Raw genomic sequence first — 15,188 nt, 5'->3', positions numbered from 1 at the left:
AGGCAGAGGTTTACTTGCACCTCCAAAAAACCTCGTCTACTCCGTCCGTTGTTGGTGGTGCGGGCTCCTATATATCAGCGAGACCAACCACAGATGGTTTCGCTGAACACTTACTCTCAGTCCGCCGTGGCCTAAGCAATCTCCCGGTTGCCAAACTGCCCTTCCCATTCCCACACTGACCTGGGCCTCCTCGACTGTCAGTGTAAAGCCCATCGCAAATTGGTGGAACAGCACCTCATATTTCAATAGACAATAGGTGCAGGAGGAGGCCATTTGGCCCTTCGAGCCAGCACCGCCATTCAATGTGATCATGGCTGATCATTCTCAATCAGTACCCCGTTCCCGCCTTCTCCCCATACCCCCTGACTCCGCTATTCTTAAGAGCTCTATCCAGCTCTCTCTTGAATTTCACTTGGGCAGCTTACAATCCAGTGGTATGAACATTGATTTGTTTAATTTCAAGTGATTCCTGCATTCCCTCTACCCCCACCCTGGTCATCCTATCTGTTCCACTGGTCACATCCTTGTAACCCTCTTGTTATCAGAGCTTCCCCCGCCAACAATGAGCCATTGTGGGCTCCTCCCTTCCTGAGGTCTTCTGTTGCTGGCCCTGATTTGTTCCAGTCTTTCCTTGGCTCCAGTTTATTTCCTCTCCCCCCACCCATCCCCCCTCCCCCCACCTCTACTTTCAGTCTGAAGAACGGTTCTGACCCGAAACGACACCTACTCCTTTTGTCCAGAAATGCTGCCTGACCCACTGAGTTACTCTGGCAATTTATCTCTATCTTCGATATGAACCAGCATATGCAGTTCCTTCCTAAATAAACTATAAGGGATATATTTTGGGAAAAGCAGCATTGAATAAAGATGTACTATAAAGGCTAATTTATTTAACAAAGTGAAGGAGGGAGGTCAGGTGAATGCACTGATATGTAAAGCTTAATAGATGGGAAAGAAGGTTGAAAATGCCAGTAGTATTCTGGGTTCTTAGATAGACAATTAATCTGTAGAAAACATTAATAAGCCACTTATGAAATATTAGTCATAAGAATCATAGAGTGATATAGTGTGGAAACATGCCCTTCGGACCAACTTGTCCACACCGGCCAACATATTCCAGCTACACCTGCCCGCGTCTGGTCCATATCCCTCCAAACCTGTCCTATCCATGTACCTGTTTAACTGTTTCTTAAATGTTGGGATAGTCCCAGCCTCAACTACCTCCTCTGGCAGCTTGTTCCATACACCCACCACCCTTTGTGTGAAAAAGGTACCCCTCAAATTCCTATTAAATCTTTTCCCCTTTCACCTTAAACATGTCCTCTGGTCCTCGATTCACCTACTCTGGGGAAGAGACTCTGTGCATCTACCCGATCCATTCCTCTCATGATTTGTGTGCTGCATAATAAGATTGCAGAACCATGGAAAATGCTCTCTCCCACTTTCCCATTCTCAATCACCACCCTGTCAAATCCCAAACATCCTTGCGGTCTCAGCTTAGACCCGAGCAAGCAGGTTCAACTCAAGCCTGATTGGAGGCAGCAGGTCTGCTGATGTATTCTGATGCAAACTCCATTGTGCAGACAATCCCCAGGTTACATGACCGTTCTGCCTTGAGAATAGTGCAGAAGCTGAATTCTGTGTACGTTAACATCTATTTTCTATAGTAATCCATACACCATGCACAAACTTGCTGCAATTCTTAAATTTCATTCAACAATCCCCCTAACGCAATCCATAATTAAACTAATGGAATATATACTGTGTCCAGTCAATGATGGATACTCTGAAACATTATTACTGGCTTGAAAAGTACTTTAAAAATAGATAGGCGAATTTGTGTTTGTAATCCAAGGAGATACGATGTCTTGATCTTCTCTTGAGTGCGACTCGTATCCAAAAACATCTAAGAAAAAAGATCTCATTTGGAAAAGATGAATATTAGAGCCAAACTGGGAATGTGTTTTTAAATACAAACAGTTAAAAACTTAGCTTTTTAAAAATCTGGCACATGTGATATGTTGATAGTTGCCACATAATCAAATACAACTCCTCCGGGCCTTAACTAGATCGGGAGCCACTCCAGTACATCACGCGCGTGGACCGGACTTTGGACTGTTTGTAAATGGTGCTAAAATATGGTAACTTGTGCATGTGTGATCTATGCAAAAAACGATTTCACTGTGCAGTGCACACATGACAATAACGCACCATTGATCCATTAAATAACGATGAAAATTAACGCCATTTCCGCTTGATTTCAACAGGAATTCACGAAAGCTGTTCAGCCTCTCTGTCTCGGACGTATAATAGCATCGTATAATGAGAAGAACACCTATGAACGGGAAATAGCATACTACCTAGCATTAGGCCTCTGTCTCCTATTTGTCGTGAGAACCCTCTTTCTACATCCTGCGGTTTTTGGTCTCCAGCACTTGGGAATGCAGATGAGAATAGCGTTGTTCAGCTTAATTTATAAAAAGGTAACTATATTAAAGTATATAAATGTAATTTTAATCAGGATAACTAAGCGGCATCATTTGGAAGGTGGAACTGAGTGTTTGGGATACTGGTGGGTGGTGGGTGGCACACTGTGTAGATCAGTTAGCAATGGAGCCTCATGGCTCCAGTGACCCAGGTTCCATCCTGACCTCTGATGCTGATGTGTGCTGTTTGCACCAAAGATACTAGAGGAACAAGATAGACCACCCGACCCTAAAAACCATAGTATGTCATGGCACCATTTTAGAAGGCAGAAACTTGCAGAAACATTTTAAAAGAAAAATAACAAAAATCTGTGAATTGATAGACGAGATATATTCTGCATTTTAATGGTATCATCACACATACTGTTCCCCCAAAACACTGATTACACTGTGAGAGGCACAGTGAACGGCGGGTTTCGCTGACTAAAATGGTGGACGTTACGCTCCCTTGCGTACTACACTTCAGTATTGGCGATTTCAACTGAGTGGTCCATCTTGTTCCTCTAGTGTCTTTGGTTTGCACATTCTCCCTATGACCTTTTGGTTGTCCTTTGAGTCAAGGAGAATGATAGAATCATTCGGTTTCCTCTCACACTCCAAAGAAGTACAGGTTTGTAGGTTAGTTGGCTTGTAAAAGAAATTGTCCCTAGTGTTTGTAGGATAGTGTTAATGTGCGGTGATCGCTGGTCAATGCGGTTTCGGTGGGCTGAAGGCCCTGTTACCCCACTCTATCTCGAAAAAAAACCTAAACTAAACTAAATCATGAATTGCAGCACTTATTTGTTTATCCAGTATTCAACTGTGAACAAGCACGTTCCACCAAAATATCAACTTAAACCTGTTAGCTCCCAACAAAATCTCTGTGTTCGGTGCTTTTGCCTTTCTCAATGACTGCTCAGTCAGTTTGTTTAAATCATATATATATATATATCATATCATATATATATATACAGCCGGAAACAGGCCTTTTCGGCCCTCCAAGTCCGTGCCGCCCAGCGATCCCCGCACATTAACACTATCCTACCATTGAACTAGTTTGAACCATTACCAAACAGTGACATGCTCCTGGATGAAACTGAACTGCATTAACACTTGTATCCAACCTGGTACTGATTTGTCCTCACTCAAATTATCAATCACACACATTCCTTTCCTCTCTCTATCTCACAGCAACCAAACAAACAGGCTTATTACTCACTTTTTCCAGTTCTGATAAAAGGTCATTGATTTGAAACGCAGAGTCTGTTTTTCTCCCCACAAATGCTGTCGGACCTGCTGGTTAACTCTAGCATTTGCTGTTATTTTAAACGTCCAGCATCTGCAGTTCTTTGTTTACCTTGTCGGGATTAGATTCGGCAGAGCAGTTTTGTAAACTGGACATGTTACCGGAACAATAAGCAACGATACGATTGAAGTGCTTTGGCATCTAAAGGAATTGTATAACGTGGACCTTGAGAAATAGTTTTACTTTGCACAGAGCTAGAAAACCTTAATGAGGACAATTACAAAATTGTCGAGCATTATTTCAAGGAGCAATTCATCAATCAGGTCGAGCATTATTTCAAGGAACAATTCATCAATCAGAATAAACAAAGACAGTGTTGTTTCATTCAGGAGTTATTTAAATCACATTTATTTCAGGAAGTAGTCCTTTGGGTTTATGCTACGCAAGTAACGTGACAACACTTAAAAGCTATGTTTTTGCCAGGATTACACATTCAAACTTTCCATCTTTGAAAATGAAGATAATTATTTGAAAATAATAATCTGTCAAAGGAACTAATGTCACTGAACAGCATGGTCCTAACACAGCATCCTCCCAATTGACTCCGAGCATCGTAACACATGGCATCCCTGTGTGGTATCTCAGCTGCACGGAGGCAGAGAGGAAAGCTCTTCAGCGGGTAGTCCATAGAGCTCAGAGGACCATCGGAACACAGCTACCAGCCTTGGAGGGCATCTACAACACACGATGCCTCAGAAAAGCCACCAGCATCCACAAAGACTCTTCACACCCCTGCAACAGTCTGTTCGAACTTCTACCATCGGGCAGACGATACAAGGCCGCCTGCGCCCACACCTCCAGACTCAGGAACAGCTTCATCCCCAGGGCCATAGCTGCTATGAACCGGTCCTGCTGAGCAAGATGGTCACATTGCACAGTGAACCGGCACAGATCTACTTGCACTTTATTCTGTTTTAAAACTGTTCTAATTTGTTTCATTGGGTTGTTTAAATTAATACTGATTAGCTAATTGATTTATTGCATCGTATGGGAGGCACATTCCCAATCTCATTGTACCCCTGTACAATGACAATAAAGATATATTGTATTGTATTGTATTAAGTGCGTATTCAAAGATTCAAAATACATGTTAAATTAAGCAGTATTTCTCACACAAATCTATGTGATAAATTGTGGTAATGAAACTAAACATGATTTAATGACTGCTTTGCTAAAATGTTGTTTCATTTTCTTCGCAGATCCTAAAAATGTCGAGCAGAGTACTTGATAAAATTGATACTGGGCAACTTGTGAGCCTTCTATCCAATAACCTCAACAAATTTGATGAGGTAGATACATTTGTGCACAATTCATTATGCACAAGTAGGGAGAGATTTTGGTTTGCGTCTGTCCTGTTTAAATAAAGGTGTCAATTTGTTTCGGTTATACACAATATCAAAGCAAACAAGCTGTCTTTTATATAGTACAAGGAAGTAAAGCTGCAGTGGAGAATGTCAATGCATATTGTCCATGCAACTGAGATGCTCAATTTCATGACAATAATCCCAATAGTGGGTCTTGTGAAACAAAACAATTTTGTTTATAGAAACATAGAGACAGAAAATAGGTGCAGGAGTAGGCCATTCGGCCCTTCGAGCCAGTACCGCCATTCAATATGATCATGGCTGATCATCCAAAATCAGTACCCCGTGATCTCTCCTGAAATCATTTGCGGCACGGTGGCACAGCGGTAGAGTTGCTGCCTTACGGCGAATGTTCGATCCTGACTACGGGCGCCGTCTGTACGGAGTTTGTACGTTCTCCCCGTGACCTGCGTGGGTTATCTCCGAGATCTTCGGTTTCCTCCCACACTCCAAAGACGTACAGGTATGTAGGTTAATTGGCTAGGCAAATGTAAAAATTGTCCCCAGTGGACAATTTACCATATAGTGTTAGTGTGCAGGGATCGCCGGGCGGCGCGGACCCGGTGGGCCGAAAGGCCTGTTTCTGCGCTGTATCTCTAAATCTAAAAAAAATCTAAAAATCTACCCCGTTCCTGCTTTCTCCCCATATCCCTTGATTCCCTTAGCCCTTAGAGTTATTTCGAACTCTCTCCTGTAAACATCCCTTTTACTGATATAAGGAGCAAATACCTGATAAGGTCTTGAAAGGTGAGCCATGAGACGTTGTCATAGTGTGCTTTATAAAGTGGTGAATAATAGTTTCCTGAGAAGCATAATTTTTACTTAGGCTTGACAGGTTACAGAGAACATCCTATCCTCCATTTCTTTAAGTAAATGGACAGCAACTGAGAAATGTCTACAGAGTGAAGGGCAAAAATGTACCTTTACTTCACATCTACTTTAAGCCCAAATCCATCCAAAATAGATCAGGTATCCATTAATAACATTATGAGAGCTAGTTAGAAGTAGTTCAGAAGTTCCAGTACTTCGATTCCACTGTGACCACTAGCCTTGAGACTCATGTGTTCTCATTGGAAATACTTACATCACCTTGAAAAGACGAACTGAAAGCAATTAGAAACAACTCCCAACCTATCGCTAAGACCAAAACACCAGTTCTCATTGTTAAATTTACTTTATTAAAGTATATATTCAAAAGTCATTGTCTGTTTCTGTAGTAAAACTCTCTATACACAAAGGAAAAATAAAGGGAGAGCATTGAATATCCTTAAAGAAAGTTTAATATTATCTTCCTTGGATCATTTACCATATTTAATTAAGGTTATTTAGAAATTTAATACTGGTCTCAGCTTTTCGCCCCATCAATATATCAAAACCCAGTATCAAAACCTAAGTGCATTGTTGAAAGAGCGTAATCCATCGTAAACTTTTCAACAAAATATCATACATAATTATTCAGTTAAATTCAGTTACCTATAAAATATCATCTTAAACCACCAACTAAAACAATAAAAAACAAAATAGCAGTTTAAAATAAATAAGATAAATAAGCTCGAAGGGCTGAATGGCCTACTCCTGCACCTATTGTCTATTGTCTATTGTTACCAAAAATTATTACAGTTTTATTATCTCTGACTAAAAGCACGTTCACCATCTATATCTTCTTATTTCACGTTCTAGTTAAAAACTTCCTCTTTGATCAAAACTTTGGTTAACCATCTTAACCATTTCCTTGATTAGACCTCTCCAGTATTTTGTCATCTGTTTCTACAAAAAGTTACAAGCATCTGATGTTGAATTTCCCATTCTTGGTACAAGGAATCAAATTACACAGGCAGACAGTATCTCACTCTATTCCTTAAATTATATGAATTTACAATATTTGTTTCCTTTTCTTAGTTTTTTTCCCCCATTATTCTATGATAGTTGTTGATTTAAAATAATAATTGAATGGGCAGATAGGGCAAATTACCAACTAAAGTGAAATGGAACCAAATTCCATATCCACTCAGAAAGATAACCATTTACTGCATCCCACATTAAGTTCATCAAATCATTAACAAAATGAGTAGGAAGAATGGCCTACTGCTGCACCTATTGTCTATAATGATTTGAAGCTTCCTCTAAACTGGACTGAATTCAGCAATTTTGGAATCAAGGTTGGATCTTATTTTGGGTTTATTGTGGGTTATCCTAACGCATGTGTTTAAAATAACAGTTTAGCAATTTATATTGCCAATCCTCTCATTTCCTGTATTGAAGTAAAACGTACCATCTATGAGTGATTGTGTACTCAGTGTGACTAAACTACATGATAACACAAGGTCAATTGCTTCCTTTGCAGGGCGTAGCAGTTGCTCACTACGTGTGGATTGCACCAGTACAAGTGGTCCTTTTAATGGGATTGCTGTGGAATGAATTGACTGAGTTTGCATTTTGTGGATTGGGCTTCTTAATAATACTGGCCCTTTTCCAAGCCTGGCTGGGAAAGAAGATGATGCAATACAGGTAAGAAAAATAATTAACTCGGTGTCAAAAAATCAAAAGCAAGGAATATGTGAGTGGCTGTAATAACAGTAACTGTTCAAATAATTTAGCACGCAACAAAAGCTTTTCACTGAACCTTGGTACACGTGACAATAAAACTAAACTGAACTAATTGTAGGAAGGAACTGCAGAAGCTGGTTTAAACCGACGATAGATATAAAAAGCTGGAGTAACTCAGCGGGACAGGCAGCATCTCTGGAGAGAAGGAATGGGTAACGTTTCGGGTCGAGACTGAAGAATGGTCTCGACCCAAAACTTCACCCATTCCTTCTGTTAAACTAAACTAATTCCTTTCAGCTGTCCTGCATAATTTTTAAATACACGTGAAGAAAGTCAATTGAAATTTACAGATATATAAAAGAGAGGGAAAAGGGTTACAAGACAAAAGAGAGACAGAAAAAGTTGAAGTAATGTAAAACATTTAACAAAATAATGTAAATATCAAACTTTAACATTCTTTGGAATAACTTGCTGCCTGCAGGAATGAGATCCCGGAGTTTCAGTTGTTCCATCTGGGGGTCAAAAAGGTTGAAGGTAATCATGGGATATCAATCTGATCATTAAAATATAGTGGCCTAACATTCTGGAGTAAGTTTCATTGATAGTCGATGTTCAAATGCAGCAATTTCTTGAAATTCATTAGAAAGTTAATGTCCAGTTGTCAATCTTGCAATGCTTCCAGCTGAGTGTCACATTATCACTTGGTGTGTGTCACATTGTCACTGGGTGTTTGTAGCTGATGGGGGTTATCTCCCTGACGAGAAATGTCTGGATGATTCATGGACAAAAATTGTCAAGCATAGAGTCATAGTGTAATGGAGCAATGCAATGTAGAAACAGGCTCCGGCCCAAATCACCCATGCCATCAAACATTGTTATTTTGCAAACAGATTTTGACCCACAATGTCAACAATAACAGCTAAGAGCACACAGAAAACTGATGACAATTTATGTATCTTTTATTTATAATGAATGATCTCTTGCTCTCTTGCTATCCACTTTGCTGCTGTAACACTGTAAATTTCCCCGGTGTGGTAAGAATAAAGGAATATATTACATTATATATTATATACTCTTAGTCTTGGCACAACACCAATTAAATACATTCAAATGCCAGCGCTTGAGCCCAGCAGCAGTGTTATTGTGTTGCTGGGGTTTTCACCCAAAACAGTTCAGTTTAGTTTAATGTCACGTGTACCAGGTGCAGTGAAAAGCTTTTGTTGCCTGCTATCCAGTCGGCAGGAAGTCAATACATGTTCACAATCGAGTCATTTACAGTGCATCGATTCATGATAAGGGAATAACGTTTAGTGCAAGGTAAAGCCAGCAAAGCCCAGTCAAGGATAGTCCGAGGGTCACCAATGAGGTAGATAGTAGTTCAGGACTGCTCTCTGGTTGTGGCAGGATGGATCCACAACAGAGTGGATTTTGAACTGATTGGAGGAATAATATTTACCAATAGATATCACTTGTTGAATATTTTTTATTATTTTGAATTTCAGGAGCAAATAGTTGTGACTAGCATTAAGACTTATGATAGTGTAAGAAAATAACTGCAGATGCTGGTACAAATCGGAGGTATTTATTCACAAAATGCTGGAGTAACTCAGCAGGTCAGGCAGCATCTCAGGAGAGAAGGAATGGGCGACGTTTCGGGTCGAGACCCTTCTCCTCATACTCAAACAAATTAATTTATTGATTGAAGTAAAACTGCTGTTAGGAACCTTATTTGTCTTATTCTGGCATCTTATGCACATCATTTCCCCCATGTTATTGGAAGTTAATGATGACTCTCCAAGGCAGGATGATTAATACTGCTTGCTAGATGTGAGCCAAAGTTTCACAAAAAGCAGTTACTGAATGACCTGCCAGTTGATTTTACTTGGCACCAATGGCAATTATTGAGCCGTAAAATCATACATCATGGAAATAGTCCCTTCGGCTAAACTCATCCATGCCGACAAAGTTGGTTAGAGGGATTTATGGGAAACATGGGAAAATGGGCTCGATGTTAGCCCATTTCCCCATGTTTGACCCAAATTCCTCTAAAGCTTTTGTAATTCTGTATATGGACAACCACGACATAGCCCCAAATGTCTGAACAGTGACTTTCAGATTGAGAAGTTAACATTAACCGAACAGTACAATTAAAATAACCTTCTGCTAGACCTAGTGAATGCCCTTTTGCTCATGACTCAGTTATTTGCAGCTGGTAGACCCTCTGCCCCACTGCCTCCAAGTAACTTGGGTTAAGTTCTGACCTGTCGTGCTGCTTCTTTGAGGTGTGCATGTTCTTCCTGTGACCAAGCGGGTTTCCTCTGGGCACTGCCGTTTCCTCCCTCATGCCCCACTGTAACTTAATCGGCCAGTGTCAATTTCCGTCAGTGTGCAGATAAGTGGGAGAATCTGGGAGAGGTGGAGGGAATGTGGGGAGAATCAAAAAGATGCAATGAATGTAAGGGGGTGCTTGATGGTTGCTGTGGGATTGAGGGGGCAAGCGGTCTACTCCTGTGATGTATGACTGAGTATAATGTGAACCAGAGTGGGCATGATTGTGTGAGTTGATTATATGTGTGGGAAAAAATGTCGGCGGGACCAAGTGCAGGCTCGGCGATTGTTTCGCTGAACACCTCCGCTCCGTCTTAACCAACCTAATCTCCTGGTGTCTCAGCACTTCAACTCCCCCATCCCATTCCCAATCTGACCTTTCTGTCCTGGGCCTCCTCCATTGTCAGAGTGAGTGAGGCCCAGTGCAAATTGGAGGAACAGCACCTCATATTTTGCTTGGGTAGTTTACAGCCCAGGGTATGAACATTGACTTCTGTAACTTCAGATAGTCCCTGCTTTCCCACTCTATCCCCTCCCCTTCCCAGTTCTCCCACTAGTCTTCCTGTCACCGACTACATTCTATCTTTGTCCCGCCCCCTCCCATGACATCAGTCTGAAGAAGGGTCTCGACCCGAAACATCACCCATTCCTTCTCTCCCGAGATGCTGTCTGACCCGCTGAGTTACTCCAGCTTTTTGTGTCTCCCTTTGAGTTGATTATATGTTCTCTTTTTATCAATAAACAGAGACAAACGTGCAGGAAAAATAAATGAACGACTTGCTATTACCTCTGAAATTATCGACAATATTCAATCAGTGAAGGTGTATTGTTGGGAAGATGCGATGGAAAAGATTATTGATGACATACGACAGTGAGTTATATTATGATTTACTCTTATGAAAATAATATAACTTGTGAATTTAGAAATTCCCTGGAAACTAGCTACTTTTGCCATGTTATTTAGATCTAATTGACTAGATTTTCAGTCGGTTTTAGTTTTAACTAGACCAAGAGGACCCGTTGGGCCCAAGCCTCTCCTGCATTGGTGCAGCACCCTCTCCTACCCCTCTCCCCTCCCCCTCCCTTCCCCCTCTCTCCTCCCCTCCCTCTTTCCCCACTCGCCTCCATCCCTTCCCCTCCCCTCTCCCTCCCTCCCCTCCCCTCTTTCCCCTCCCTCCACTCCACCCCCCTCACCCCCCCTTATCCTCCCTCCTCCCCCTCCCTCCCTAGGGGATAGATTTAAACTTTAAAATGTGAATAACTTTTAAAATATAACACCGATTTCAATGAAACTTCTTCCATTAGCACCAAAGGGATGATGGTGAGTAAGGTGGGCCTAAAATTGTTGCTCTATCGTGTACCGTTTTGGCTGTAGTTCAGGAACAAACAAACAAACAAACGAGAGTTTTAGTATATAGCTTTTAGAGATACAGTGCGGAAACAGGTCCTTCGGCCCACCGAATCCTCGCCGACCAGCGATCCCCACATGTTAACACTATCTTACACACACTAGGGACAATTTACACTTATACCAAGCCAATTATCCTACAAACCTGTCGGCCTTTGGAGTGTGGGAGGAAATTGAAGATCTCAGAGAAAACCCACGCGGTCACGGGGAGAACGTACAAACTCCGTATAGACAGCACCCGTAGTCAGGATCGAACCTGGGTCTCTGGCGCTGCAAACGCTGTAAGGCAACAATTCTACCGCTGCGCCACCGTGCTGCCTTGGGGGTGACAATTTATTTTTAGTCTACATTCAATGTTATTAAAGGATCCTAACTGAAGTAGATTGAATTATTAAGCAACTTTCCTGCTGTGATATCAACACTTACTAAAACATACAATTGCTTTAGACTCACCTCCCTCATTGGTTCTGTGGCATTACTTGACTAAATTCCCAACCATCATTATCCTGAGCGTTTCCATTGTCCAGAAATCTATCTGTGCCAGTCATATTAATGTAGTGGCTGTAAGAACAGATCAAAGCCTATGTAAGCTGTGGCTCCTGCCTCTCCAAATAATTTCCACATGGTACAAATCAGAGGTGTGATGAAATATTATCCCGTTTAGTTCAGTTCAGTTTAGTTTAGTGATGTAGTAGGGAAGCAGGCCCTTCGGCCCACCGAGTCTGCACTGCCCAGCGATCCGCTCACATTAACACTATCCTACACACACTAGGGACAATTTAAATTTATACCAAGCCAAATAACCTACAAACCTATACATCTTTGGAGTGTGGGAGGAGACCGAAGTTCTCGGAGAAAACCCACGCAGGTCACGGGGAGAACGTAGAAACTCTGAACAGACAAACACACGTAGCCAGGATGGAACCCGGGTCTCTGGCACTTTAAGCGCTGTAAGGCAGCAACTCGACCGCTGCACCACCATGCCACCCTTGTATCAGCTCAGATACAACAACACTCAGGCTTGGCACAATACAGGACAAAGCAGCCTGCTTCACTGGTAATTCAACCATTGGCTACAAGAAGCATTCCCTCGACAAGAAACAGATCAGTGAAAGAGAATGTACCTGTGAGGTGCACTGCAACACATCGCCAAGGTTTCTTTGAATGCACTTGACTAACTCACAACTCAGTCGGCTAAAAAGACAGCAGATACGTGGGGAAACCCACTACCTTTAATTGAAGCAGAAAATGTTGCAAGTATCCAACTAGTCCGAGCAGGATCAGTTGAGAGTCAATGCTCCAGTCAATGGTGGTAAGAATAGGAAGGCAGATTATTATCTGAATGGTGTCAAGTTAGGAACAGGGGACGTACAACAAGATCTGGGTGTCTTAGTGCATCAGTCACTGAAAGGAAGCATGCAGGTACAGCAGGCAGTGAAGAAAACCAATGGAATGTTGGCCTTCATAACAAGAGGAGTTGAGTATAGGAGCAAAGATGTCCTTCTGCAGTTGTACAGGGCCCTAGTGAGATCGCACCTGGAGTACTGTGTGCAGTTTTGGTCTCCAAATTTGAGGAAGGATATTCTTGCTATTGAGGGCGTGCAGCATAGGTTTACTAGGTTAATTCCCGGAATGGCGGGACTGTCATATGTTGAAAGACTGGAGCGACTAGGTTTGTATACACTGAAATTTAGAAGGATGAGAGGGGATCTTATCGAAACGTATAAAATTATTAAGGGGTTGGACACGTTAGAGGCAGGAAACATGTTCCCAATGTTGGGGGAGTCCAGAACCAGGGGCCACAGTTTAAGAATAAGGGGTAGGCCATTTAGAACAGAGATGAGGAAAAACTTTTTCAGTCAGAGAGTTGTGAATCTGTGGAATTCTCTGCCTCAGAGGGCAGTGGAGGCCAATTCTCTGAATACATTCAAGAGAGAGCTAGATAGAGCTCTTAAGGATAGCGGAGTCAGGGGGTATGGGGAGAAGGCAGGAACGGGGTACTGATTGAGAATGATCAGCCATGATCACATTGAATGGCGGTGCTGGCTCGAAGGGCCGAATGGCCTCTTCCTGCACCTATTTTCTATTGTCTATTGTCTATTGTCATCCATGTGCGGCAAATATTTACCCCCTGTTAGCAATGTGTTTCCACTGTCTAAAAGGTTCAAGATCGTTGACTTGAAACATTTTTTCTCTTCTTCTCTCTTTGCTGAAGCTGCCTGTGCTGATGAGTATTCCCTGCAATCTCTGTGTTCTCTTTATCTCAGACTTCCAGAAACTGTGGTATTTGCGTGTGGACCACAACACTCATCACCCTGACATGGAATTGCAATGCCGTCATTTTGTTATTGTGGGGCTACAGTCATAGTGTTATAGACTCATACAGTGTGGAAATAGGCCCTTTGGCCTAACACCCACACCAACCAACATGCCCCATCTACACTAGTCTCACTCGCCTACATTGGGTCCATATCCCACCAAACCACTCCAATCCATGTATCTGTCCAAATGATTTTTAAATGTTGTGATAGTACCTGCCTCAACTACTTCCTCTAGCAGTTCATTCCAAAAACCTACCATTCCTTTGTGTAAAAACATTGCCCCTTCGGTTCCTATGAAATCCTCTCTGCCTCACCTTAAACCTCTGTCTTCTGGTTATGATTCCCCTACAGGTAAAAGACCCTGTGCATTTACCCTATCTAGTCCTCCCAGGATTATTTTCACTTCTATCACCCTCATCCCCCTACACTACAAGGAATGAAGTCCTAGCCTGCTCAACCATAAGTTCCTGGAACCTTGGCTAACAGAGAAACCTTCAGCAGGGGTTCAGCAGAATGGCCTGGATAGAGTGGATGTGGAGAGTCAAGGACTAAAGGTCATAGCCTCAGAATTAAAGGACGTTCCTTTAGGAAGGAAATGAGGGGGAATTTCTTTAGTCAGAGGGTGGTGAATCTGTGGAATTCATTGCCACAAAAAGCTGTGGAGGCACTGGCAATGGATATTTTTAAGTCAGTGATAGATTCTTGAATAGTACGGGTGTCAGGGGATATGGGGAGAAGGCTGGAGAATGGGGCCGAGAGGGAGAGACAGATCAGCCATGATTGAATGGCAGAGTAGATGATGGCCGAATGGTGTAATTCTGCTCCTGTCACTTATGACCTTATGAACACACAAGCTGAAACTTTCACTCACTTTCTGGAGAGTAATTGGGAAAAGGCAATAAACGTCACCTGTAAGTGATTACTTCACCCCCTAAATGAAACAAAAGCTCTCCCTTGCTGATGCTGGAAGCCCTCGTGTTAGTGCTAAAGGCAAGGTTGAAGTAATGAGAAACAAGTCCAGTCAGAAGTGCCAAGTAAGGCTTCCTCCTGTGATCAGTACCATCACTTTAGCCAATATCAGGAAATGGCTAAGGGCGTTGGAGACAGCAGCAGTCCCGGGATAATATCCCACTTGTAGTACTGAAGTCTTGTGCACCAGAACGGGGTGTGCTCTGGCCAAGCTACAACTACAACACAGGCAAACACACGACAATGTCAAAAATAGCCAGGGTCTGTCCTGGTCAAATCCTGTCCAACGTATGACACCCCAATCAGTCTCAATCACCCACACAACTATCAGATGGTACTTGCTCATCAGTAACTTGTTTCCTATTGTAAAACTTGACATTTGACTATCCCAGCCATGGCCCAAAGAGCTGAATTCCACTGGTGGTGTGAAAATGATTCCTTGATGGTGTGGCAGCCAGGAACCCTGATAACACTGGTCCA

General features: G+C 42.3%; 1 protein-coding gene across 1 annotated transcript in view; it reads left to right on the top strand.

Annotated features, from left to right (window-relative positions):
* The window catches only part of cftr (CF transmembrane conductance regulator), a 176,538-nt gene that overhangs the window by 65,065 nt on the left and 96,285 nt on the right, over positions 1-15,188 (top strand). The window contains exons 4-7 of the mRNA XM_078416674.1: positions 2,268-2,483; positions 4,971-5,060; positions 7,480-7,643; positions 10,756-10,881. Of these exons, the coding sequence (XP_078272800.1) occupies positions 2,268-2,483; positions 4,971-5,060; positions 7,480-7,643; positions 10,756-10,881 (596 nt within the window). The remainder of the gene's footprint in view (positions 1-2,267; positions 2,484-4,970; positions 5,061-7,479; positions 7,644-10,755; positions 10,882-15,188) is intronic.

This window comes from Rhinoraja longicauda, chromosome 20 (assembly GCF_053455715.1).
Source record: "Rhinoraja longicauda isolate Sanriku21f chromosome 20, sRhiLon1.1, whole genome shotgun sequence".
In the NCBI taxonomy this organism is placed as follows: domain Eukaryota; kingdom Metazoa; phylum Chordata; class Chondrichthyes; order Rajiformes; family Arhynchobatidae; genus Rhinoraja; species Rhinoraja longicauda.
This window is presented reverse-complemented; position numbering and strand designations above follow the sequence as displayed.